The 27599-nt window shown below is 40.4% G+C and overlaps 2 protein-coding genes across 3 annotated transcripts; both read left to right on the top strand.

Moving 5' to 3' along the window:
* The first annotated feature begins 785 nt into the window (after positions 1–785).
* Positions 786–14373, top strand: mcoln2 (mucolipin TRP cation channel 2). 2 transcript variants are annotated; one of them, XM_005457326.4, is made up of 14 exons: positions 788–984; positions 1500–1653; positions 2016–2189; positions 2488–2644; positions 3022–3100; positions 3180–3276; positions 3373–3472; positions 3935–4047; positions 4195–4344; positions 5408–5509; positions 5778–5900; positions 8193–8399; positions 9600–9733; positions 13949–14373. In XM_005457326.4, exons 1-14 carry the CDS (start codon positions 941–943, stop codon positions 13983–13985), a joined length of 1671 nt encoding a protein of 556 aa, XP_005457383.1. In that variant the 5' UTR covers positions 788–940; the 3' UTR covers positions 13986–14373. The 2 variants fall into 2 exon arrangements, with proteins under 2 accessions (XP_025754989.1, XP_005457383.1); XM_025899204.1 differs by lacking the exons at positions 9600–9733; positions 13949–14373 and adding an exon at positions 9110–9555 and having other exon boundaries at positions 786–984.
* A 1966-nt stretch (positions 14374–16339) lies between these two features.
* Positions 16340–25683, top strand: lpar3 (lysophosphatidic acid receptor 3). Its single transcript, XM_003452532.5, has 3 exons — positions 16340–16559; positions 17237–17989; positions 22700–25683. The coding sequence occupies exons 2-3, from the start codon at positions 17251–17253 to the stop codon at positions 23023–23025; spliced, it is 1065 nt and encodes a 354-aa protein (XP_003452580.1). The 5' UTR covers positions 16340–16559; positions 17237–17250; the 3' UTR covers positions 23026–25683.
* The last annotated feature ends 1916 nt before the right edge of the window (positions 25684–27599 follow it).

The raw sequence follows: 27599 nt of genomic DNA, 5'->3' as shown, positions 1-27599 counted from the left end.
TAAGGCCAGGCAAAGACACTTTTCCAGCCACTGGATGGCTTTGGGAAAATGTGAAGGATGGCATAAATATTTGGAGTTTAAAATATTTTTTAATTTAGGTTTTATAGCTTCTCCTTCTGATAAAGACTTTCCCCATGGCTATTAATACTATATCAGTTAATTAAATTAAATTACAAAGTACCCTGTTTTTTCACTATTGATGATAGAAACAAAAAATGGCATCTTCTCTGAATTAACCAACTTTTTCATGTATAATTACAGGAGCATCTGGGCACTGAGCTATCAGGGTTTTTCCAGTAATTTCACACATTTCTTCCATTTTGAGCCCAAAGAATCAAGCTGAAATATTTCTTTCATGTTCTACAGCACCATTTCTGTATCATGTAGAAAAACTCATCTCAGTGATTAAATGTGTAGTTAAACTTCATTTCATTGACTGAAAGGGGAGATTCACTGGTGAATTGTATGTGGCCTGCAACGTAAAATGACTTTGACATCCCTGCTTTATAGGATCATGTGTGATCACGTGACCTACAGACGACTCTTGCCTATGTCTTCTGTGGCGTTTGTTCCTTATATCAGTAACTGGTCCAGGTTTTTATCATTTCAAAGGTTTTACACCGACACATTGATGTCCAGAGTTTCTTTGGCATACACGGGAACATGTTATGTTATTATTATGTTATTTTTTCTGTGTAAATCTAGTTTCTTAACCACATTATGTTTCGGCCCTTTCCGTGATCACTCGTTCACTCGTAGATTGCGCACCTGTGCCGCCTCAAAGCCATTTCCTGATTGGCTGACTGAAAGCGTCGTGGTCTCGCGGAGCACAGGAGCAGCAGAGCAGAGTTTTCTGTGACTCTCTGCCGGAGCTGTCCGGCTTCCCTTTAATAATATCCCTTCAATCATTTGGCTTTTTTCCCCACCTTGCTTTCCAACAATGGAGTTATTTTCTCGATATCTGGATAGAAGCAATTCAGTCAGGTAAGCTTTTTATATTTAAATAAATTGCGTTCAAATCTAGTTTTGTTACCTCGTAATTTGGAAATGCCGCATGTTAAAATATAACAACTTTTGTCTCGAGTTAAAAACAACCGCGAAACTCATCAGGAAGTTTTCATGACGTGATCAGGGTTGAATTTAACGTGGCGTTTTCTAACTTGGAGACTTGGATTTGTATTGTTTATGGTTGACAAACAATTGGGAAAATGGTGAAAGTACATTTATTGAGCTAACCTTGAACTTCGTACACGGATCTCTCTGTGTGATTGATTACCAGTCTGGTACACCGCAACAACAATGACTGATAAAATAACTGTCTTTCTTTTTAACTTTCACTTCTGCATTTTCAGCCTTATGGCTGCTTTCTTTCTTCTTCCTTCGTAGAGGAACCGTTTAACTCCTCACACCATCCGTTCATTTCCATATGTTTTAACTGTGTAGCCCACAGCACTGCGATCTGTTTCTGTCATCTGCATGATGGTTGTGTTGTCTTACAGCTCTATCATAACTCAAGACATTATAAAAGAGGAGAACCTCAGAGATGACCTGAGGTATTATTTCATGAGTCCCTGTGAGAAGTACAGAGCCCGAAGACACATACCCTGGAAAATGGGAGTCCAGATCCTGAAAATCATCATGGTCACCACACAAGTATGTGCACTGGGGTTTATTGTATGTTGGGAAAGACCAGGAAAGAAGCAGCGCTCAGAAGGGGCTTCCTGGAACTGTAATCTGTAATCGAAGGCATGCAGCCAAGAGCAGTGTGTATATACACATGCTTACACTAAGGGTCCTGCTTAAAATGGGAGAATAAAGGAATATATTTCTGTTTGTCTTTATTTTGCTGTTCAATTTGTATTGTTTTAGAAGCACATGGCCCTAAAACAACAACAAACTTCTTTAAGGCACCTTATCAGTATCTCACGTAATGTAAAGCTACTATAACGTGTTTTCCACCTCAAAAGGAATCAGATGCGTATATGTTCAACTCTCCTTTCTTGTTTTCCCCACAGCTCGTCCTTTTCGGCCTCAACAACCAGCTGGTGGTTTCCTATAAGGAAGAGAACACCATGGCACTCAAAAACCTTTTCTTAAAAGGCTACAGCGGGGTCGATGAGGACGACTACAGTGTTGCTGTCTACACAAAGCACGACGTCTATGAAAGTCTGTTTTATGTCATGGATCAGGCAAGTAATACTTCTCCAGTGACTTTTTTTTGCTGTAGTGTTATGAAGTGTGTGTAGTGTGGAGTTTTACTTACACACATCCGGAACTCCACCACTGTGATAAGAGGACTCAAATCTAATGTTCATATAAATATATCTGGTGTAATTTAAGTGTCACATGAGTTGGAACTGCTTCATTTTTTTGAATTTCTTGTTTTATCATGTTTCACTGCGATATGCCAGGTTTGTCTCGTCACCCTGGAGTGTTTTTTTTTTTTTTTTTTTTTTAATTTTTCCTAAAATTCCCTGTTGTGTACAGTACAGTCAGCTGGACCAGCTCTCCGTGGGCCCGATCAGTTACGCAGAGGATGAAAATGGCAGGCTGCTGCCCCTCACCATGTGTAAAGAGTACTATAGGAGGGGCAGCGTGGAGCCTTCAGATGAGACCTATGACATCGATGCTCAGCTGGAGACGGGTGAGAGGGAAAATTTGCATGTCAGTTTGCTGTTATAGGCGACGAAGTTGGTATCAGATTTGCCGTTTAGATCATTAAGATCATAGTGTTGTTAAAATTTCCCCTTTGGGCTCCTGTAGTTTTAATATTTATTGACAAACTTGAATACCTGTAATGTAAATGTGTGATTAGAGTTCTTTTTAGAAAGAGGACAAAAGATTCATGTTAAAAATTTTATTTCTTATATATTTCAGACGTTTTAGAACTGCTATGGGATTTACTGGTAATAGTATGGGAGTATAAGAACTAATTTTGAGCCACCAGTAACAAGAAAGGGAAACAAAAGCTGTGTCTGTGTTTTTCGCACACCACATGTATGTGTTGATTTTTTTTTTCAGTTTGTATGTCACACGATCCAAAGACTGCAAACCTGTGGAGAACAGAGAATTCATCCTTTTTTGATCTGGATTTTTACAGGTATGCAGTACCAGTTTAAAATATTTACATTACATACTGACGTCTCCTTTTTAAATCAAATGTTCTGCTGCTTTTTCAGACTTGTCGACATCAAAATAACCTTCCAGCTGAAGGGAATCAACCTCCAGACGGTGCGTTCGCGAGAGTTACCCGACTGCTACTCCTTCTTTGTTACGGTATACATTTCTTGCCATTATTAACGCCATGTAAAAGCAGCAAACACAGCTGGAGTGAAGCACATATAAACACCTCGATCCCTTTTGATTTGATAGATAACGTTCGATAACCAGTGTCACAGTGGAAAGGTGAAATTATTCCTGGACATAGACGCTGAGAGCAGCGCGTGCCGAGCCTGGAAGATATCGGGGACGGGTAAGGTGAACTTCTCTAACCAAAGCGAAGCAAAAATGAATAATTAATGGTAACAAATGTGGGAGGAATGAGACAGGTTATGGCTTTGAAAACTGTTTTTCACGTTTGAGTAAAACAACAGGTCAGCCTGCAAATGCAGGTTTGGAATATTTGTAAAAATATCAAAATGTTGTCAAGTTTTGAAGAATCAAAATAAATAAAAATAAATCTTATTCTGCCCGAGACTCTTGTGGACCACTGTGTCTGTCCAGTTTATTTTGTATTGCAGTAGCTTGTTTACCACATTGTTAAAGTATGTGGAAGGATATTTCTCCAAACTTGTACTAGGACTGGGCAGTTTCCTGTAACTGAGGCGTTTGCTTTCAGACTTGTATTATCAGTGTCAGAAATGTGAGTGTGAGGGAGTTGAGAGTGATAAAGCCTCTCACACCCACACTTGTTCTTTTTGTGTGTGTGTTTCAGCTCAGAAGAACACACACTATCTGCTGGTATTTGATGCCTTCGTTATTCTGATGTGCCTCACATCAGCCGTGCTGTGCACTCGCTCCATCATACTGGCCGTCAGGTTACTCCAGGTCAGCAACACCATGCAAGGAGTTTCTTTTCTTTTTTAAACTTAAACATCATGGATAAAGATGATTCATTTCAGGAATTGTGCAGTTTTTTGTGTGTGTTTGTTTAGTTTTGTAAATTGACTGAATTTCCATTGTTTTATTTCGAAGAGGTTCTCCAGATTCTTCCATGAAAACTTTAATCGGAAAGTGTGCGAGGACGACCAGAGGGAGTTTCTGAACGGCTGGTACTTGCTGGTCATCGTCAGCGACCTCTTGGCCATAATTGGATCGATTCTGAAGATGGAGATACAAGCTAAGGTAAAATGAATAATCTGGGCTTTGTATAATTTGGACTGTTTAAAAAAAGAAAACTGCAAAAAAATCAAGCTTTTGTATTTATGAGTAGCCGTGTGTGTGTGTGTGTGTGTGTGTGTGTGTGTGTGTGTGTGTGTGTGTGTGTGTGTGTGTGTGTGTGTGTGTGTGTGTGTGTGTGTGTGTGTGTGTGTGTGTGTGTGTGTGTGTGTGTGTGTGTGTGTGTGTGTGGGCAAATTTCTATCATTATTTCATTATTTTAATAGTATAATCCTTGATTTATACAATTGAGAAATAAATACTGGGCATAAATTTTGAGTAATACTGAAATTGTGGTGGCCTTTGGAATGAAACAAAGCAGGTGCCATAAAGATCTGTTTAACTTTGCTCTTCCTTTTTTTTTTTTTCATAGCCACCAATGTGAGTGTTTTAAGTTTTGAAGAGTTAGAAACACTCATTTATGACCAACGTTGCTTCTTTTGTGTAATTTATCACTGTTGGTGAAGCTCTACTAATATTTACTACAATAACTTTACAGCTGAGGTTAAGTCGTCTGATTGCAGCATTACTCCACCAATTAGGCTTTAGTATCCTATAATTAAATTGTTAGACTTACAAAGGACAGTTTGGACCTTTAATCAAACATGATTAAAGGTCCAAACCAAATTTCAATGTGAGTGATGATACTTTGCACTGCGATTCGGACGCTGATGTTAACTTTGAGCAGGTGGACACAATCAGAAATGTGCAAAATCGGTGAAGCTGTCCTTTAGAGAAACCTCGAGTTTACATTTGTATAGTTTTCTTCTCAGTGCGCATGCATTAAAGCATAAAAGCATGTTAAGGTTTATCGTTCCTTGGCTTCACATTCACTTTGTACTTTGGATGATTATTTTATTAGGGTTCAGACTATGTCATTTACTGCTCCTGATGGCAGTCATACAGCAAAACCAGCTTTAACTGGTCTACTGTAATATAACTTATGTATACTGTATGTAATTATGTAACAGATTTTTCTGGAACTATCATTTCATTCCTAATCATGGACTTTCTCTGCTCTCTTCTGTAGAACCTTACAAATTATGACGTGTGCAGTATCTTCCTGGGGACGTCTACATTACTGGTGTGGGTTGGAGTGATCAGGTACCTGGGATACTTCCAGAAATACAATGTGAGTCCATGCTCAGCACGGCTGATGTAAGCCATTAATGTTCTACATTTATGATCTCGAAGTTTGAAGTCTGTTTCATGTGAGAACTTTTAATGAGGTGCAAGTTTGACACTAAGCAGGAGCTCACCACAGTAAGCTTAATACAACAGTGATGGAGAAACTTACTAATATGCTGTGAGAATGATATATCATTTTAATTCTCATCATGCACATGTGTATACCTGTATCAGTCCACTCCACCCTCACATAAATCTTCTTTCAAGTGTAGGTGCTGATCCTAACCATGAAGGCAGCCTTTCCGAAGGTCCTGCGTTTCTGCTGCTGTGCTGGCATGATCTACCTCGGCTATACTTTTTGTGGATGGATTGTACTGGGGCCGTACCACGAGAAGGTAACTTTCTAACTGGTTTTGAGGAAATCACTGTGATGGGTGTGACAAAGATGTAGGGGAAACAATACAGGGTTTTTTTTGTTTCTCATGAAATACTGCTGACACTACAGATATCGAATAAAGGAACTTCCAAATGTGCACATCTTTTAAAAAATTGACTTACGATAGTGTTTTGTGGTTTTAGGTGATTTTTTTTTGGTCGTGCCCCAGATTCACTTTTTTGATGATATGACCTGTAGATGAGATATTCAAAGTCTTGATTTTGATGAGTTTTATGAGATTTGCAAATCAGTGATTTGTTTATTTGACAGTTTACTTTAGTTTTTATTTACTTTTTTGGAACTGTGGTTGTACGATACTTTCATTTTTATGATGACTGGTTTTCCAAGCTTCTTCTTTTAAATTGCTATTTCAGCATGTTGCTCTTCAAACTGAAGAAAGTGTACACATGGCCTTTGGCTTCTCTGTACAGGAGCAACTAGAGTTCACAGTGCATTTATAAGACTCTCTAAGTAAAACTGCCACTAGGTGTCAGTGCATGATAATACTTTGCTTCACTGACTGCTGTTCCCTGCTTCATTGGTGGCCAGGTTTTCAACATTGTACAGTGATTGCTGCCACATTCATGATGCATTCATTTGTGCACTGACGTACGTGAGAAGAAATGAATCAAATGATTGATGATAAGCAACAGAATTATGCCATACGTTCAAATAATTGGATGAACTGCCCCAAAACTGAGCAAATATCTCAAACTGAAAAGTCTTTAGAGGCAACAAGAAGCAGTTTCCTCCAAATTTCTGCATACGAGTAAGAAAGTTTTAAGAATTTGCAGATATTACAGCTGGAATTGACCAACATTTGGAGCACTTCTTAAAATCCTGAAAAACTCTAACCTTAACTGGGAGCTCCCCAGACAGTGATCTGTATGTTTAGCTGTTCTGGCTTGTTAAGATAAATTATTTACGGAAGTCTGAGCAGAAGTAGGCGTCTAAACACGGCAGAGCTCCTAATCTGCAGAGGCAGATGTGGGAAAGCCTGAGAACAGCTGCCTCACATCTTGCATCTCACTGGCTAAATTGTTGATAATCTTGAGCTGAAGAGGAGTAACTACTGTAAATATATTGTGAGCTGATTCTTATGTTTGCTTGTCAGGTCACTTCACTACCTCCCATGTTTAGGAATGCCTGTCTGTGGAACTAACAATGCATCCATACGGTTGGTGCACTGAAGGCATTAAAGCAGGTCATTTTAGCTGTTAAATACACTTTTCTCTGTTTAACGATAAAATAGACTCTTATCAGGCCCACATGAAAAGTAAATTGTTACCTGCCTACCATTTGTGCAGCCAGCTTTGCTATGCCAGCGTTTAACGTCAGCTGTGTTACAGTTCTTTACGTTTGCCCAGCGATGCAGTCAGCAGAGACTTTTAGGATATTTATATTGCGGTGTCTTGGGGAGTCCCCGTAGTGACCTGTAAGCGCTTCCAGGATCCTCAGGTTATTTACAGAAGGAAATCAACAGGGGATGACCTACGACTTGCCTTTCCAGACGTCTTCATGTGCTGTCAGCTGGATCCATAGTGTCTGAGAGTGATGTTGTTTTTAGATCCTATCTAAATCTTTGCATGACTTCTTTCTGTTTTGTGTCTGACTTTCTGATTGGTTCTTTCAACCAACTCTCTCCCTTTTTTACTTTATTGGATCGTTCCTATCAGTCTTTCAGTCTAACTCATTGTCTTATTATTAAGCCTGCGAGGTCCAGCGTTTCTTTTAATACATGTACTTTTGGAAACCCCAAGTTTTCTTTAATCTCTGATCAATACAGTCGAAGCACAGTGAAGCTGGCCTATAACTGAGCGTACAGGGTGTTTTCTTAAACACTTCTGTTTCCTGTTTAATATGTTGATTGTAGTATTCTGAAGTGACTCATCTTTCTGTGATGAACTGGGTTTTGACCTTAGACTTAGTCATTGTGGTTTGTTAGATTAGCTGCTTAAAAGATCAGAAAAGTCTTTCAGTGTGAAGAAGTTTTACTTGTAATTTATAAGAAAAATAATAAAATAATGTCATGTTGTTGTTGTGAAGTTGGTGATTAACAGTTAATTGTATTTTATGGCATTTTTACAGACCAAATGTATTACATTTTATTTTTTTAAAAAGGAAGAAAACCTGCAGTAATGTAACTTTTTTTTTTTTCTAGCTTCTCATTTGTTTTGTTTTCCAGGAAATCTCAGATTCATGTGGATTTGTTAACTGCTCACTGCACTGTTATTTCCCTCGTTCTCTGTAGTTTGAGGGCCTGAGTCTTGTGGCAGAGTGCCTGTTCTCCCTGCTGAACGGAGACGACATGTTCACCACCTTCGCCCAGCTTAAGGACAAGAACACCTTGGTGTGGCTCTTCAGTCGGGCTTATCTCTACTCCTTCATCTCCCTGTTCATCTACATGGTGCTGTCGCTCTTTATCGCTCTTATAACCGACGCCTATGAGACCATCAAGGTACTTCTGCATTACCAAGTGCGAGTCATTTGAAAACTGTGGGATTTTGTCAATTAAACTATTGGATCTTGTTAGACCTGACAGGAGGATGGAAAATGTGGACTAAGACTGAACAAGAATCCTTACTGTACTTTAGGTCTTGCTGGCAGAAAGCACAAAAGGGATGTTCCTCTGTGACTCTGATGGAGTGATGAGATTGCCACTCTTCAACCAAATGTCACATCAGTGTTACAGGTTAAATCTAGCTACGTAACAAAGAGAGAGGATGATGCAAATCGAGTGCATTTATATGAGGAGTGAAGAAGTGTGGACTTACTCTAGGTTGGGAAGGAGTTAAAGTAGCTTTGGGGTCCCATTCATGAGTCGGGGAAGGAGCGGGAGATTGACAGATGGTTTGAGGATGCTGTAGCTGTCTGCTATGGGAGGAGATGGCATCGCTTTCTCTCTTAGCTATCGATTTACTGGGTGATTTGTGCCCCCCACCCACACATGGCCACAAGCTGTTGATAGCAGCCAGAAGGAGCTTCCTCAGGAGGGCGTCTGGGTTCTTTCTTAAAAAAGGTGAAGACCTTAGTTATTTGAAAGAGGCTCAGTACAACCGGTACTTGGGCATCTAGGGTGCCTCCTGCATGAATCCTAGGTTAGTTGTTTCTGGTATGTCCACTGGAGAGGAGATCACGCATTAGAGGGAGTGTGTGTGTGTGTCACAGATGGCTTGGGACTGAAACTGCAGAGGAGCTGGAGGAGGTTGACAGATGAGGGGGAGTCTGGGCATCCATGCTTACGCTGAACCAAATAAGCAGCAGAGTGGATGGATGGAGAGAAGTGTCGAGGACAAAAAAGGGGGGGCGGTTAAGTGCATCTTGTGCTCCTCTTACATCTTACTTCCTGTCTTGCTTGTCCCTTAGGCAATAATGTAATTACAGCTTGCTGAGAGGAGACAATGATCAGTGAATGATACTTCTATAAAAAGCCTTTATTTCAAATTTTATATTTAAATTATGAAGAAAAATATGAAGAAACCAGTCAGAATGTTTCTCAATCCATGTTTCAGACATTGTGCTACCTGCTTGTAGTTTTGTAGGCTTGAGTCTACAACATGCGTTATATTGGTGTGCATTTCTCAAATCTAGCATGGAACAAGTTTTGTCCTCTGACTTTGAATGTGATGCATTTTGGACTTTTTCTTTTTGCTAACAGAGTTACCAGAAAAATGGGTTCCCGCAGACCGACCTGCAGAAGTTTCTCCACGAGCCGACAGAGCTGCCTAATATAGAGGAGAGCGATCAGACAGACGTCAGCGTCAGACACTCTGTACTCTGCTACTGCCAGGGGTATGATTCTGTTCACAGTAATGCTGGAATGCTTGTTTAATATTTAATCTCTCTTCACACACTCGGCCACACCTGGGACCTGCTCTCTACAAACATCAATGTAACATAAGAGGTATTGTGTTTTAAATACCAGCTTAGAGTTTGTTAGCCAGTGAGATTTATGATTTTATTATAGTTTGACGGTTGCTTGTTGACTGTTAGGGCTATTACTTAACCCAGCTTATTGCTTAGATCTTAGTTTGAGAAGAAGATGTAGTCTTAACCTCTTAGCTTTTGGTCATCAATCAATATCTAAATCAACTGATGGTCAAAACTGTCACTTTTAGTTACTGTTAACATGAATGCTGACGGTCATGCTGGCAGAGTGAAACGCATCTCTTATTCTTGGGAAAGATGCATTAAGTCTTTGGAAAAGTGCTGGCACCACTGAAGTTGATCCGAGAAACGATGAGGAAAAGCAGTTACATTCTCACTCTCCCTTTCAGTCCATGTACAAATAAACAGGTTTCACGGTAACATGCAGAAATGAAAACAGAGTTTGTGTCGCTTACACATTGTTGCCATGATATACGGACACCGTACTTCTCTGTATGTCGGTGTTTTCTTCTCATTCCATTTCCATGAGCCAATCTCTATCATCAGCAGGCAGCAGACTGCAGCGGAGTTTCCTCCACGCTGCGGTTTGGCTCCGTCTTACGTGGTTTGAGAGCAATGAAATTAGTGGTGGGAGCTATGCTGACACACCCAGTGATGGGCTGATTACAGAGAAACTGAGGGCCTCCACACTGCAAGGAACACCCCTGCCCCCACCTTCCCCTTAAACTCCCAGCCATTATTACCTCTTCACTGTGTTATGTCCCTGAATGCACAGGTCACGGTAAACATTGTGATTCAAAATGAGCTGAAAAGGTTTAGTGGTTAGTCGAAAAGAGTTTTGAATGCACTGGAGAGACTGGTTTAGCGGCTCTGTTGTGCGTGGTTTTATTAGAATGACCTTGCACGGCGTTCTCTCTTTATCTTAACCTCTGTTTGGTAGTCTGATAACATGAAGTGTTTAACATGCCTGAGAAATGTTTCATTTTATTTCCTGTTATCGTTTAAAACGGCAGCGCAGTCCCACGTTTGCTCCGAGCAACACTTCCTCCATCACAGCCAGCACATTACTCAATTTTGAAGTTGATGTCTTCTGTTCAGGAGATTGTTTCACTGTAAACGGACAGCATTGGTTTCTGTAGCCATCATCACAATCATTCCACTTCAAAAGCATGAGACTGTTTTATGACTGAGTGCATGAGATGTTGTTTACCCGGTAAAGCAACTACTGTAGTCATTTGTATAGAGCTGTGTTTGGCGTTTGCCACCAAACTGTTATTTTTTTTTTTTTTTTTTTTTCCTGCCAGAGCTTTGAATGTTTGTACACACAGTAAAAATGATTTGTAGTCATGTAATCATTGGAAAAGTCCTGGATTGAAATCACTGGTATTGGGAAAAGTTTCCTCTGCTGTATGTGTCATGATGACATATTGGAGCTTAGACAGTCTGTCCCCCCCCCCCTCTCGGGGCTCTTTACTCATTGTTTCAGCAGACATTAACACGCCAACTTTGAGGGTTTTGTTTTAGGGTTGTTTTTTGTTTTGTTTTTTTGTCCCATGGATGTTTGTCAGCTGTTTTCTATCACTCAGCTATCCTGGGTTTCCAGCTCTAGTTGCCTTGAGTGTTTAAGGAAGTCTAGTTTCAGTTACAGTGCCATTATGTACTGATATGTACATCCTCTGTTGAAATGAACATGAAATTGGCGACCATCTTTTAAAGTTGGCTCAGTTTTCTTATTAGTACTCTTGTCGTTTTGCACAGACTATATAATTGCATTCATTTGCAGCCTTTGACCTGACTAAATCACATTTTTACAAGCATCCTTATCTTACTGTCCCAGCTAAAATTAGATCAGTGCTCTCAGTTAACGTCTTAATGTCTTACTGGGTGAAATTTCATCTGGATCTGTTACCTTGTTTGGAAAGGAAGTTGGGGAAGTAATGGTGATCGTTGTGTTGGATTTAAAACTTGTTTACCAAAAGCATCAGGTTTGTTATCTCTCATACATTATGACTCTGAAGTCTTGTGAATTCAATTAAATGTAAAATAACGTATACATGTGACAAAGGTTGTACATCTGACCGTATTTGGACTTAAATGTATCAGCTGCAGTTCGTCAGAGATTATGGCCCTATTCCTGAAAGCGGGTTCAACAAAATGTTGACTCCCATCATAAACTCTGAGATCAGCAACTCAGACTTTTCAGTTTCAGAACAGGCTGATCAGAGTTCACCTGGAGTTTCACGTGCATGAGTAGGAAACAGAAAGCAGCAGTCAGCGGAGCTCTGATACTATGATTCACCATAGCATTTGGTAAATAAAGAGCAGAGCCTCCATTTTAATCCAGTGTACAGAGGAATATGAATGTGTCAGTGCGGATCATGATGTTTATCTTAAAAACAGGACAGGTGAAAGGAGTCATTTTAATCAGCCTGGGGCACTCTGTCATCATCACATAGAATAAAATTTGTCTTGTCATTGGCTTCGCTTTGAGAGTCACCACCATTGCTAAGCCTCATATCAAAGACATTACAGTCATGCAAATTAATTGTATCCTGTGTGGTCAAATGTTTGAGCATGTTTGATTTACCCTCTTTGTTATGGTCAGTGTTGGGGTTAACACAGAGCACTTTTAAGAAAAGTATTGCATTACTGATTTACTCCCAAGAAAGTAATTTGTTGCACTGAGAAAGGTCCTGAAAGGCATACACGTCATGAAACATCTCATAATTACCAGTTAAAAATGTAAAACTATAGGTTACAGTTCCACACACCAAAACAAATCTCTATCCTAATGGGGACGCATACAGTCTTTCTCTTAGTGTTCGGGTATGAACACAAAGCTGACAACGCACAGCAAAAAATGTAAAAACCTGCACAGAGACAGAGTGATTCTACATAGAAGTGGAGTCTGCAGCCTGACTGCGCATCAGTTTGTTACCTGTTGAAGTTCAGGCTCTTTCTGCTGGGCTGGGGTCAGCATTCACTCAGCTTTTACTCTGAGCTCTTGGCTAGCTTAGCATTAGCATGCTGTCTAAGCATTAGCGTGCTATCTTTGCAGATGCTTGCAAAGAAATGAAATATGTTAGCATAATGTAGTTGTTTCTGTCCTGTATGCAGTCTGCACATTGCCATCGTGCACTCGTCCTTTTGTACAATAAAATTTTATGTTTGAAAGGAGGAGATAAGATTAGGCTTTTTTTTTTTTTTTTTTTTTTTTTTTTTCCCCTCCTTTGACAACAATATGATTAGATACAACTTGGTCAGTTGGTCCCATCATCATCAAAATCCGGCTCAAAACTGGAATCCTACTGTAAAATGTGCCGCTTACAGCAGATCATAAAGATGAAGGAGAATTATCTAAATGTTTAAAAACAAAGTGTCTAAAATTGAAACTTTCTTTGGTGGGTTTACTTTGATACAGTGAAGTGTGCAAATCTTTGCTTTGTGTTACTATCAAACCTTCGTGAAGGTGAAATTACAGACCGGAGAACAAGGCCTTTGCTGTTGTGGCTTCTTTAGAACTGTAATGATGGGTGTATGGGAATTATCCCAAGAACATTGCCGCGATAGTGTTGCAAGATTATGCCCTAAAGTGAGAATTCCTGTCTGCTTGTGTAACAAGTTGGATGTATCATCCCAACATAATATTGATACACTTGGGAATAACCGTGTTGCCTTGGTTGCTACATTTAAGATGGCATGTACCCTAGATTTGAACAGCCCGTGTAGTTTTAATAAAGCTGGAGCACACTTGAGAAAACCTGGGATGTGCAAGGTGATTCGTATACAAGCATGTAGGAGTCCCATAAATAGGATACTGCCACTATTTAAGATCTTACACTGCTTGCTTTGCTTGAAACTAGAGGAGGCTGATTTTGAGTACCAGTAGAAACCACCTATTTTTCTTTCTTGAACTTGGTTCAGATCATTTATGAGTAAACAAAGTTTCAAGGGGATTCACTGTTAACATATTGGTGCTTTCTATAGAGAAGCATCAGTTAACCCTGTAATCTAACATCTGAGTGGAAAGTAGCCTATGCTGTAGTTTGTCATCCTCATGGTGTTGAAGAAAAGTTGGTTTTATGGGTTCTTTCTCTCTCCTTCATTCTCTCCTTACAGAGTTCCAGCAAATGATGATGTCATACTTATCAGCTGACGGCTGCCCCGCCTCTGGATGAGACAGTTTAGGGAGGAAAATGCTGGGAACAATACTTCACATGTCTGAGACAAACTTCTCTACGCTGAAACACTAAAAAAAAAACTTGGAGAATGTAGACTTACCTGTACACGTGTAACATCCCATGAGGTGCAATAAGAAAGGCCAAATGAGTTCCCTCCACTGAACGGGAGTCCGGAGCTCAAGATGCAGAGCTGCAAATGGGACCAAGAAGAAGTGGTTGCTTGGATTAACAGTATACGTTTATAATACTGCTTAGATGTTTATTTGGCCAAGGAGTTTGGTCGAGTGCTGTTGTGGAATGTACAACATTAAAGTTAATTTATTAAGTGTTGAAGTAAAGATTGCAGCAAGGCTAATCCTCTTATTTGTCCCGTTTTTATTTAAATGTCACCATGTCACTGGTGGTGGGAGGGGGGTGGGTAGGTGGGTGGGTGGATGAGTTTTCTCTGAAGTGCACAAACATGTTTCCAGCAGAGTTGCGATTGAGTAAGACTAGTTTTGAGTGAACACACCAAAACGATGAGTCAGCTCGATCAGTGTATAAGCAGGTTAAAGTTAAAGACAAGCTGGAGCATGACTTTTATTGCAGAGCTGAGCTCCTAGTTGGATAAGATCAAAGCATCACATTTCTCTCACATTTTCTCAGCAAAGATCTCTGCAGACTCTGAAACGTGCCTGGATCATGAAGTTAAAGACCCCTGAACAAAACTGTTTGACGAGCCCTCGCACATTCTTGTGTTTTGTTTTGTTTTTATTTCCTCCTTCCTCTCCCCCTTCTCTCCCCCTTTCTTCAGTAATCAGGTGCATCATGCAGGAATGTGTGCACATATGTACACAGAGCAGTTTGAAATGGAGAGCACTGCACCTTTTAGTGAAGAAATATTAAAATACAACTTTTGTAACAGCTGTATTATCCTTACATTAAATGAAAAATGAAACGGCCAGGGTTTGTTTGTTTGTTTGTTTGTTTTTTGAAGATGCTATGTTTTCGTGCACAAGCAGCTGTTATCATCTTCGTCTTGGTTTCTGCCCCCCAACACCACCACAACCCTTATTCCTTTCAGCACTTCTTGCCAGTCTCGCTCGGATGATTGTTCATTGTTGTAACGGAGAGCTTTTCTTGGAAAAAGGCACTTTTGGCATGTGTCCACTGAGAAAAGGAACTTTTTTTTTTCTTTGCTGGGGGAAAAAAAAATCCTGCAGATAAAACGGAACTATTCCCTGGACGCTAAAGGTTTCAGGCCTATCTATTGTGATGAGCTTACATGTCATCTTACTGACGTCTCAATAACTTTAAACGTGATTGTAAGGTTTTCATCCAAAATGATTTACAAAAATGAGTGTGGAACACACATTTATTCACATTTCCTCTATTGTGCCCTTTGATTTGGGAGTACCTAATCCACAAGATATCTAACTTTGGGAGAGCCTACTAGCCTCGGCATTGTAGGGGAGGAAAGGGGCAGGAAAAATACTACTATATTCTACCGTCATCCTGGTATGATGTAAACAAGACAATATGGGTTAAAAATCTAACGTCTAAGTTGATACAGTTTGTTATTTCTTTTATACGCCTCTTGGTTGGGGCCCCATCTCTACAGAACCCCTGGGCACAGGCCCTGAATGGCCATTGGATAATCTGAGCCTGCTTCTTGAAACCCCAAAGGAACAAATCCTTTCCAAGGCTGATTTACCAGAAAATGGTTTCAACTTTTTTCAGTGCTGACTCTACCTGAGTCAAAAAACTGATTAAAGTTGCATTAAAACTAGTTTAACATACTGCTGATTGTGTCAAAAAGAAAGTTGCCTATGCAGGAAAAAAGCCGCGCCTGTAATTAATATTTTATCAGACATATTTATTATTAATGCTAAGTGGCTGTATTGTTGTTCAAGCTGGAGCTGCTTTTAGCTACCGCACATAGTCTTCTGTAGCTCAATCTAGGAGCTGGAGTCCTTCCAGCGCTACTGTGGATGAGACGATTACTGGAGAGCAACAGTTAAAAAAACAGGTTAAACGTCACATTTTACCCGTGTGGTGCTTATAGGAATGAAACCAGATGAGTTTAAAGGAGAAATGTATTTGTGGCTGAACTGGTAAAAATTCATGGACATGTTAAAAGCTTTTAAAAGCCAAAAAGTTAGAATGTTCCACGATTAACACTGAAAACACGAATAAGACGTCACAATGTTGACATGGAACTGTATCCGCAGCTGTCACGTAGTCTAACTGATAAACTGCTGGTTCATTCAGATCACTGACTTGTTATCGGTTTCGTTTGGTCATCGTGCGCTCGCGGGGTCTCGTGCGTAAAGAATACAGCAGTGAGTGTGGGTGGCTCCACGCTCACGCCCTCTGCGTCACGCTGCTGAGACCTGGGGAGGAAGACACTCTGCTCTCACTCTGTCCTGACAGCGGCGCAGTGAAGTCACCTCCCTCTGTCCTCAGCCGAGGACGCACAGCGCTACAGGAGAAACATGTTCATTAAGTCGCTACTGAGGATTTCGCAACTTTAAGTCTGCTGACACACGAAGGACAAACATTTCCCACAGGTAAACTCGCCTGGCTGTTTTTTCCCCTTCTACTCGATCTCTTGTAATTCCCCTTTTTAATAACTTCTTATTAGTCTCCAAAAGTTGATTCTGTTCATCTGGACGTAGCGTTTTGTGGGAGAAACGTTTCGTCTCTCATCCAAGTGACTTCTTCAGTCTCAGCTGACTGCAGGTTTCCCCAAACCTTATAAACAGTACAGTACAAACTTCTTATTAGTTTTGACTTTTTTTTTTCTGTGGTTTCTCCAAGTGCTTATCATTAGTCTGTCCCACTGTTAGAATTTCCTCCCCCGGCTTTGCTGCCCACTGGTCCAAGTCGGACCGGTTGTAGTAAAGTCTGAGGGAACAAAGGAGTCATGAAGAACAGTGTACCTTGCACCGTATTACAGTCAACTGTTGTTTATTACCATGTATGCAGTGTTTACCATAAGAAATGTTTGCAAGGTGGAAATTTCAGATTGGGTCCATATGATTTTCACTCTGATTTTTTAATGTATGGTCATGCCCTTCAGCTTTAGTAATGAGGGTTTGCTGTGAGTTTAGCTTTGTTCAATCAGAGCAGCTTACTCCCGGTAAACAGGCCCTGGTGTGTGTGCTTTGGAGTTTAAAGAGTCCATAGTATTGAAATGGATAATGAAAAGTTCTGCTTTTAATGTCTTGATATTCTCATTTCACAGACTTTCCTTTTAAAATGGCCAAACAGAACTCCTGTCATTACAATGAGACGATGAAGTTCTTTTACAACAAGAGTGGAGGTGACGATAAATGGGACACCACTCAGCTCATCCTGGTCCAGGTTGTGGGCTCCATCTTCTGCTGTTTCATCCTGGTCTCCAATGTTATGGTCATAGCTGCTGTCATTACCAATAAAAGGTTTCATTATCCTTTCTACTATCTCCTTTCCAACCTGGCTGCCTCGGACTTCCTCGCAGGGATAGCATACGTGTACCTCATGTTCAACACGGGGGAGGTGTCACGGCAACTTACTGTCACTGGTTACTTCATCCGCCAAGGTCTTCTAGACATCAGTCTCTCAGCTTCACTGGCAAACCTGTTAGTCATAGCTCTGGAGCGTTACATATCTGTCATGAGCTGGAAAGTTCATAGCAACCTGACGAAGAGGAGGGTGACCCTGCTTATTGTGCTGGTGTGGGCCATTTCCATCTTCATGGGGGCTGTGCCCAGTCTGGGCTGGAACTGTATCTGCAACCTGAACACGTGCTCCAAGCTCGCTCCCATCTTCAGCAGGAGCTACTTGATCTTCTGGTCTGTCTCTAACCTGGTGGTGTTCCTCATCATGGTGTCTATCTACCTGAGAATCTACGCCTACGTTAAAAAGAAGACTGCGATGCTCATGCCACACACCTCCGGCTCCATCAACCGCAAGAGGACACCCATGAAGCTCATGAAGACGGTCTTGGTCGTGCTTGGTAGGTGCTACTCATAAAGGTTTTCCCTGAGGAGTATCGCTGATCAGTAAATCATAAAAACACTATTGTGCTTTCTAAAGTTGTCACAAACTTTAGAAACAATTTAGAGTCTCTGCTGAAGATGCTTGATTATAATCTATATGTTCCTGACAGGATGGAAAAGCAAGTTATAAAAGGGGCAAAAAAATATTAGAAAGTGAATCTCTGAAATGCCGCGTTTGCCCAAACAGCAGCCATTCGGTGCCCTCACATCTGAGAAGCTGTAGCCTCAGAGTGTTTAGAACTAATAAGAAATAACTCTTAACTTATTTTTTAACCTCTGGCACATAAACTCATTATTTAGTGGCATAATGGTTGTCATAATAACTTCTCCTCTTCTCAGTCAACTCCATCTTAGATGAGGGCCTCGGATATCATTACCAGGCTCCCTTTGTTGGCGTTTTGCAAGAGGATACCTTTCAATAGAGGTTCAGTAATAAAATCAGACCCTTCCCAGTGCTTTCTATTGTAAACGGTACAATAGGAGTATACAAGGATATATATGTATAGGACTACTAGAGCACAGCTACAGACCATTAGAAGTTACACTGATTTAAGTACAGTACTGTGAAAAAGTTTTGAGCCACCCCTCATTTCTGTACATTTGGCCAAGAAAATGGGCAGCAATTCATTGAAACGTGTGCAAACATGCACCGAGATATAGAATACGAACTCTCTTAGACAAGCTTGCTTGTCATTCCTTTAAATAGTCCTCAGGAATAGTTCACCAGACTTGGAAGGACATTCGAAGCTATTCTGTGGAAGATGTCTTTTGTTTGAGGCTCTGGGGCGGCCACTGTGTGCTGTTCTATGTTTGTATGCTTTTTACTGCATTGGCAGCATATTTTAGATAACAAGTACGTCACTGCCAATTTGCTATTTTCCAGATGGTTGAAAAAAATAAATAAATTTGAAGGTATTTTGACATTGACGTTTTGAGATTCCCAACACCACTGACTGACATGCAGCCTTAAACCATGGCAGAGCCTCCACAGATGGCTGTAGACACTCGCTGATGTACCTCTCTCCCGACCATTTTATCTCTGTCAAACTGTGTTATCATTGTTATTTTACACAGATTAAGTTCAGAACTAAACAGTTTTTTATGACAGGCTGCTGGTAACAAAGTGCCTAAAGATACAATTTAAAATTGCTTCTTTATGCATAACAGAAAACTTAGCAGACACAACAATAGTTTATCCCTTAAGTTAGCTGCCTATTTTATGCTTGAATGACTCAGAGGTCAGTGTTAGTTGGCTTAATAAACAAAACATTCCTTTGAAAATGGTCAGGTACAAGGACTGGAATGAACTGACTGAAAAAGCAGCCAATGTCCAAAGACAAACTGAAAGATCTGGAGAACTACTGCTCAGGACCACTTTGAAACCAAATTAGATGAAAGTCTGGATCCTTGAACGCAAAACATAAGGAAAAGACAGATAACTCGAAGCATTTGCAGTCTATGTATATTAAAATACCAAAGCTAGGAATGCAGGCCAGACTGATGCATTTCTGATAGCGCTGCAGGTCAGACGAGTTCCTCAGCGTTCAGTGTGATTGCTTTTTGTTTTGTGTGCTCTTCAGATAAAAGAGAAGGTTGTAGCGTCGCACTACAGAGATATGGTCTAGCATTGATCTTTCTCAGCTCACGCAGCCAGATATCTCAGTGCTGAATGTAGTGTAGAAGATGTTTGTCTGTTTAGACACTTTATTGCAGAAGCTGTGTAATTATCTCTTCCTGCAAGGACACTACTTCACAGCCTGTGTGGCGTACCATCCACCACACCACACTGGTTTTCAGTCAACGTCCCCTCCTCCCTACCCAAAAAAGGGAAAAAAGAAAAAGAACCTATACTTGGGGATTTCGGCGATTGCTTTCAGATGCACTTCTCCATAGCTCGTTGAAGTGTAATCACACAAGTGTACGTTCGTCCCTTCAGTATGTTTACTCATCTTTTGATTTCCTTCTTCCTCTTAACCTATCTCAGCTTTCATAGGGCGAGATATGGTATATATGGTATCTCCTGTCTGTCACAGGCTAAAGCCCTTCACCTCTGCTCATAGTAGCAATAAACTTCAACAGTTAACAGACAAACTTACTGGAGAGTATGTAAGACATAAGCAATGGGACTCTCACACCCTGTAGGGCATGGAGTAAGGTCCAAGGTAAAGGGAAAACTGCTTGTGCAGACAAAAACGGCAACAGGGCAAACCAGTTCAGAAATGCATACGAAGCACACATGCTTTGTTAAAACCAGAGTAAAATAACTGCGTGCAGAAACACTGGAAATGGCTATGACCTTTGTCACACCAAAGAATGAATATGTTAATGCATAAAATGTCCTTTAGAAGTAAAAGGAAATAACAGGTGTCCCTGTTTTCTCTGTTGGACTGTTTTCTCTCAGTTTTCAGCCTGTAACAGGTTTGTAAGTGTAAGGAATCACTGTTCTTGTGTTTTCATAATTCCGCTTAATGGCGCTAGTTTGTCAGCATGCAGTTGTTGTAGTTTAAGCATACATCTGTTTAAATGTAGCACATCCCAGTGTGTTGGGGTCTGCTTTTGAAGTGAAGCATCGTAATACTCCCGGCAGATTTGTTTTCATTCTTCAAGTGTAACCACAAATCGACAAATGAATAGCAAAAGGAGCAGATGTTCAAAACATGGGCTTCTAAAGCCTTTTTTTATTTGTAAGAGATTAAAGAGGAAAAACGTCTGAGCTTGTAGAATACATCAAAAACTGCAAGATGAAGTCCATTTAATGGAATCTCATTTACAGTTTGGTTCACGTTACTTTGGACATCAAAGATGATGAAAACAAAGTCAGGCGGAAGAAGGCTGCATATAAATAACTAGTTTTTGAGTTTTAGAATAAAAGCTGAGCTCAACCCTTCTCCCTCTGTCTGAGAAAAAAAAATGGTGAGCTGTAAAAAAACCCAAGAAAAAAACATGTTTTTCTCCTGCTGTTGACATAAGGCTCAGAGATGCTGTAGTAAAGCGGACAGGTTGATGCTTGTTGGTTCTTTTTAGTTTCGGAAAAGTTTTTAGTTGCTTCGCTTTGTGCCCAAACATGTTTGAAGTAGATGGCTGCTTCAGTGCCTCCGTGACCCACCTCATTATCTGCTACACACACAGTTAAGTACTGAACACAATAATGACATTGTGTTTCCAACCTGCGTCTACTTGTTTCTCGACATAGGCAATCTGGTTCTTTTACATGCTGTTTTTTAACTTCAGGAGTGGAGTTTTTTAACCTGTGCACAATTCCTGATCTCCACATATGCAGAGCAATCGGACATCGGGTGGAAGTTCAAATGTTTATACAGGGCATCCAAAAATCTACAGGCGGTGGTTATGTTTATGTCTGTCGAGAGGGTTGCTGAAAACCTCTGGAAAATGTAGGTCTGATCGTGATGTAAGGTCAGGCAGAAGCAAAAAATTTAAAAAAGTGAAAATGTGCAGACCGGCTTCATTTTGGAGTAATAAAACCTAACTATCACCTGACCCCTGCATCATCTCTGGCCACACAACCTCAGCAACCATCTTTTTTTCATTTTCCAGCTTCCTCTGCTTACCTCAGTCTGTTTGCTAAGCCTTCACAGTGTTTCATCGTGAACTGAGTCAAGTGGCTCTTAATCCAAGTGAAATGCAGCAAATTGCAGGCAAAACAAATGTATGAGGGGGATTAATAAGAGTAACCAAACTAAATGTTTAATATTGTCTGAAAAGAGGAGGGAACACACTGGTGACCTCAGTAACATAAAAATGCCTGCAAGTCCGCAGAAGAGAGAAGTGAATGTTTGCAGCATCCTTTCTATTGTAGAGAAAAACCACTAGAAAGGAAAGATTAGAGATGACCAAAAGCAAACACAGCTCTAAAGTGGCGTGTGGACAGATGAATCGGTGCTCTGAAAGAAGCGCACGGTTGAGGTCTTGTTCCGAGTCCAAGCATCTGAAAACGTGTGTCAAACATGGCGGAGGCAGTGAGGTGATGTAAGCATGCGTATCTTCCAGTGGCAAATGGCCATTGATGATGTGCCAGAAGACAGAAGCAGCCAGAGGAACTCTGAAGTGTGCAAAGCTACAGTTTCTGCTCATTCAGCTGAATGCACCAAAGCAGTGAAGATGATAATAACACAAAACATACTGCAAAACAACCTTTTTTTAGGTAAAGATAAAGAAATGAAATGATCTGCTGTGGGAAAGTCAGTCACACCATGTTAACCTGATTTATCGTTCCCTCTCACTTGCTGATGATAAAATAGTTTGATAAGGCAAAACAAAGGAGACTGTTTGCTGTTTGTTTTTGCCTTTTCAAACGGTTCATGACGAAGTATTTAAAATATTTGTCAGGAATCTAATTTAAACCTGATAATAGGAGGCTGCACATGCGAACAAAAGGACCTAATCCTCAATCTTTAATGCAGTTTTTTGGTTTGTTTGCTAAAATCAAAGTTGAAAGTTGCCACTTTAGACCAATATTTATCAATGTTTTAGTTCAAACAATAAGTGTCCAAATTGTCTTGTCATAACTGTATAATAAGATGTTTATTATTTAATTTTCATCTGCAAAATGTTAAAGACTTTTCAGTCTGCCTTTGTACAAAAATTATGCAAATTTTTGAAAGGGAACATATTGAAGATAATGGCGTAATTTGCTGATTTCTGTTTAGGGGCCTTTGTGATCTGCTGGACTCCTGGCTTGGTGGTTCTGCTGATGGATGGCCTTAACTGTGAGAATTGCCACGTCATGAAGTTAAAACGCTGGCTCCTGCTCCTGGCTGTACTCAACTCTGTCATGAATCCCTGCATCTACTCCTACAAGGATGAGGAAATGTGGGCAACTTTTAAGAACCTCATGCGCTGCATTGGCAACGGCACTCGTCGGCAGAGGTCAACAAATGCCAACTCCAGGCCACTGAGCTCTGGGCACGACACGGGCAACAGCCAGCCCCCCTCAGAAGAGATGAAGAACGATGAGGGTATACTCAAGAACTGAAAACTTTTTTCTTTTTTTTTCTTTTTTTTGAGAACATCTGTCTAGATCTGAATGATCTTTATGAAAAGAGACTGGAGTTGACTTGAAAGAGAAGCTACATGTGTCTCCAGTTGGTCTCAGTGGGTTGTGTTTGTCCTCAGATTAAAAGCAGTCTCCTGAAGAGACATTTCACGCCAACTCCTCCACTGCTAGAGTTGGTTAGATGGAGATAAGGGATCTTCATGCACTGCTGTTTCCCCTAATGAATGCAAACGAGCTGTTCTGTCAGGGTTTGATCATTTTTGGACACATACCTCCCATTCTTCCATAATGGGAATCATCCTGTGTTTTTTTTTTTTCTTTTTTTATCATATCCTCTGGGTTACATAAGCGCGGGTGACGCTGCACTCGAATGGCTGATTAAAACAAGTCGGCGTGGCGTACACGGCTGTACATTTCCACTTTAAACCTGAGAGGGAGTAAACCAAACGAAGTGTGACATCACTATGATATTCTGTATATCTGCATGAATCTTCCTGTAAGTTCACTTCCTGGTTAGCTTTTAAGGAATCCTGTAGTGGAAGAAGAGTGACATGTTTTTTCCAAGTCGGGCACTGTAAAGCTGTGGCTTAGCTTGGGCAGGACGCAGTTTTATGTTTATTTTATGCTTTCAATAGATCCAGCAAAGCATTCTTGAAACTATACTGTGCAGAAAATATGTACTTGGTGTGAGATGTAATTTCAGTCATTTCTTGTTGCGTAGTTTGGCCTCTGGTGAACAGTCTCTCCTTTTTTCAGTTCACCTGTAAAACTATGACCTGCAGCAAATCACGCAGACAGACTTGTTGTGTAACTTTTCTTTATTCAAACATTCAGCTTGCTGAGTGGCTGATGCTGCTCTGATGAAACAGCTGGTCACCAGTAAAAGAGCTGTAAAATGATGTTGCAACAAACTGGATTCCAGCTGAAGGTTTGGCATACAGTGGGCCTTCAGGACCTGAAGAGGATATGACTGAATAGACTGTACCTCCCTTTGCAAACACAAGCCCCTGCAGGCTGATTAGGAAAACTTCCTGATCAAATCTAAACCACTGACTGGGCTCAAACGACTTTTCTTTGGTTGTAAAGTATTTATGCCATGTCTGTAAATTGAGAGACAAGTTAGTGGAGACGTTTACACCTTCTGTGGTTTGTTTGTTAAGCTGAGATGACCTGTGTTCCTGTGTAGTTTTGGACTTTTAAAGCCATAAAACTTTGATGTCTTTTTAAATATCTTTGGACATTCTTTTTCTTTAATAAGCAAATATAAGAATGTGTACAATATTTCTTTTATGACATCATATAGAAACCTTAAGTTAATTCCAGAAGAATATGTAAAATATATACATTTTTATATCTTTCAGCATTTGTTATATTTCTTATTTAGGCTCATGGAAATATTACTTGATTGGTTGGTCAGTGTGTTTTTGCTTCAGCTTCATTTCCAGAGGACTAATGGTGGTGAATAGCGCGCCCCCCCCCCCCCCCCCCCCATCAGCTTGTCATAAAGTTGGCTGCTGGGATTCATTTCCTACTCGTCATCAGTTGTCATACTGTAACTTTCAGACTTTTCAGCTTGACTATAGTCTTGTTAAATGTTGCACACACCACCCATTTGGCACCCACACCAGTCAAAACAAACCGTGCAATGCTTGAAAATCCAGTTTGACTGAAGCAAATTGTCTAGGGATGTTAACTAAGATGATCAATGCTAAGTGATGACTGATTATAATACTATAAACCTTTACTGAATTTATTGCACTGAGAAGAACGGCTAAAAGGATCGTCTGTAGTCAGCAGCTAATGAAGTACCGCAGCTTGAGAGCACTTTGGGATGATTTATTCTGTTCAGGCTATTTGATGGGCCTCAAGCACTATACGCTTTCAGTCAATTATATTATTGGCCAAAGAGTCTGATAAAAATAATTAAATCCTGTGTGGATTGCACTGTAAAAATGGGACAATCTGAATTCAGTATAGATTTAGTCAGTTAACAGTAATCAGTAAATGCAGGCTGAAGTAAGAGTGAACTATTCAAACCCACTCTCTAGATTTCTGTGCATATAGATGTAAATGTCTTTCTTTCCAAAGTAAACGCTGTATACTGCGTATTATGGATGTTGTTCTTGTTCTTGTTCTCCCCCTGTTTAAGTGTCAGGTCTCCTCTCTGATTTACAAAAATCAACATGCTTGAAATAAAGCCTATTGTTTACTCTTAGCAACCACAAACCCACAGCCATTTTAATTTTTCCACAAGCTGGATGTACGGTTTTTACTGCATTAAAATCCTTTCAAGCTTTAAAACCTCATACAGCGGTCTGAATGTATTGCCCTATGCAGAAGCAGAAGAGGTACATGTATAGCCCGTCTCAGGTGGTAAATGACATCCAGTTTCATTTCAGTTGTTGAGATATGGCTTGACTCGGGTCATGTGGTTTGCATGTAGATGATGCTGCATGGCGGCGCACATTGTATGACCAAAGCAGAGGCCTCTGTAGATCTGTAATTCCTGCTGACTGGCACGCTGGTTTAACCTTCTGAAAAACATGAACTGTTAACTGCGTGGTGTGGCAGTCTTTTTCTACAGCTGTGCTGTAATTATGCCTTCTTGAAAAGCCAATTAAATTTCACATATGTTCAGAAATGCTGGCTTTTGGTTTATTCTAAACGTTAGGGCAAACAGATGTAGGCACAGATGGGACATGTTGTATAAATCGTCCCTTTTGCTCTAAAAGTAACAAGTCGTATCGCATATGAAGGTCAGTTTCAAAATTAAATCAGATTACAGATTTATTCAGGATAAATTAGCAAAAAATAAAAATAAAAAGTTAGTCATGTATTCACTTTATATGGTTCTCACATCCAGAGAGAACCTCAGTGTACTTTATTAAATACATCTGTCTGACTGCAATTTAGTCCAAATTACATCATATGGCAGCAACTCGGTGCATCTACACTTGTAGGAAGAAAGGTGATTTACGTGACTTTGGAAGTGGCCGAGTTGTTGGTGCCAACAGGTTTATCTGATATTTTAGAAACGGTTGATCTTCTGGGATTTTCCCGACACAACCATCTTTAAAACTTTCCCGTTACCTGAGAGAAAATGCCTCGTTGATGCCAGAGGTCACAGGAGCACAGCCAGGCTGTTTTAGCTGATAACCAGCAAGGTATGCAGAAGAGTGAAGTCTGAATGCACAGCATGTTGAACGACCACACTGGTGCCACTTCTGTCATCTAAGAACAGGAAACTGAGGCTATGGTTCAGAAAACTGGAAAAATGCTCCCACAAGGCTCAATTTCTGTTGCAACTTTTGGATGATGAATGAAACACAACAAAGCATGAAAGCATGGATCCGTCGTGCCCTGTATCAACGGTTCAGGCTACTGCTTGTGATGTAACGATATTTTTTTTAGCACACTTGGTCCCTTTGGTACCAACTGAGCATCATTTAAAGGCCACAGCCTGCCTGAGTTTATTTAAGACTCTATTTCAAACACAGAGGACAGAGCGTAACCAAGTATGGCAACTTAGTTTGTAATGTTCAGGCTTTTGTGTAATGCTGAGGAACCCAATTACTTTGCTGTCCAGTCAAAAGGTGTAAAGATTTTTATTATAATGAGTAAACAAAGTGCTTTTGTTGATGCCCACTGCTGATTTTTTCCTTTATTATTGCCTCTCAGAACCAACAAAGTTTTCCAGAGTTACAGATGTGTGTCTTAAATGAATGAACATTTCCACTTTACACATATGCGGCTGTCGTGTCTGCTAGGATCTGGACAACACAGTGTTCAACAAAGTAGATCAGACTGCTGGCTGATCAACAAACCAAATGACCACAGGATAATTAGCTGTGGTCCTGTAGTGGTAAGATTCCCATGAACGTTTGTCCACCCCCAGCACTCTGTCCTGCACTCTGTCCCTTGCTGTTTTCCATGACAGGTTTGGAAAGGAAGGAGGACTGTCAGTGTCTTTAGAGAAACTAGGGCCTCTATAAATCATATCTGTTTATGAAATGTGCAAATATTGGATATAGTATCCCTGCCTTCAAGTGTATTTACACTGTTTGAATGCATATGCTCGGGTGACAAACCCATGTGTTGTCACAAGTCAGGCCTTGGTACAGTACCCTCGAGTAGCAGCAACTACTGGGGAAGAGTTCAGTGTCATGCACATAGCTTCAGGCTCCTACAAATATGATGTCATAAACAGGATTTTCCAGCTCAGGTGAAGATCTGCCGTGCCCAAAACGCACACACATACGTATGCAAACACATGCTTGACATTACATTGAATCAGTGATTGTTACTTGAGAGATGCTGCCGGGAAAGAGAAAAATGAAAACGCCTGTGTTAATTACACATTTGTGTAGTTGGACACAAATACTAGAAAAATCACACAGTATCTATATAAAAGGTGACTATTCAGAGAAAGCTCTACAACAAGCAATAACAACATCACATGTGAGGAGTTTCAGCTCTGTTTTGTTTTGTGGAGCTTCTGCATTTGAAAAACCGACACAGACTGTCGTGTTGACCACGCGCTAACTTTCACTTCT

Source organism: Oreochromis niloticus, linkage group LG15, assembly GCF_001858045.2.
Source record: "Oreochromis niloticus isolate F11D_XX linkage group LG15, O_niloticus_UMD_NMBU, whole genome shotgun sequence".
Taxonomy (NCBI): Eukaryota; Metazoa; Chordata; class Actinopteri; order Cichliformes; family Cichlidae; genus Oreochromis; species Oreochromis niloticus.
This window is presented reverse-complemented; position numbering and strand designations above follow the sequence as displayed.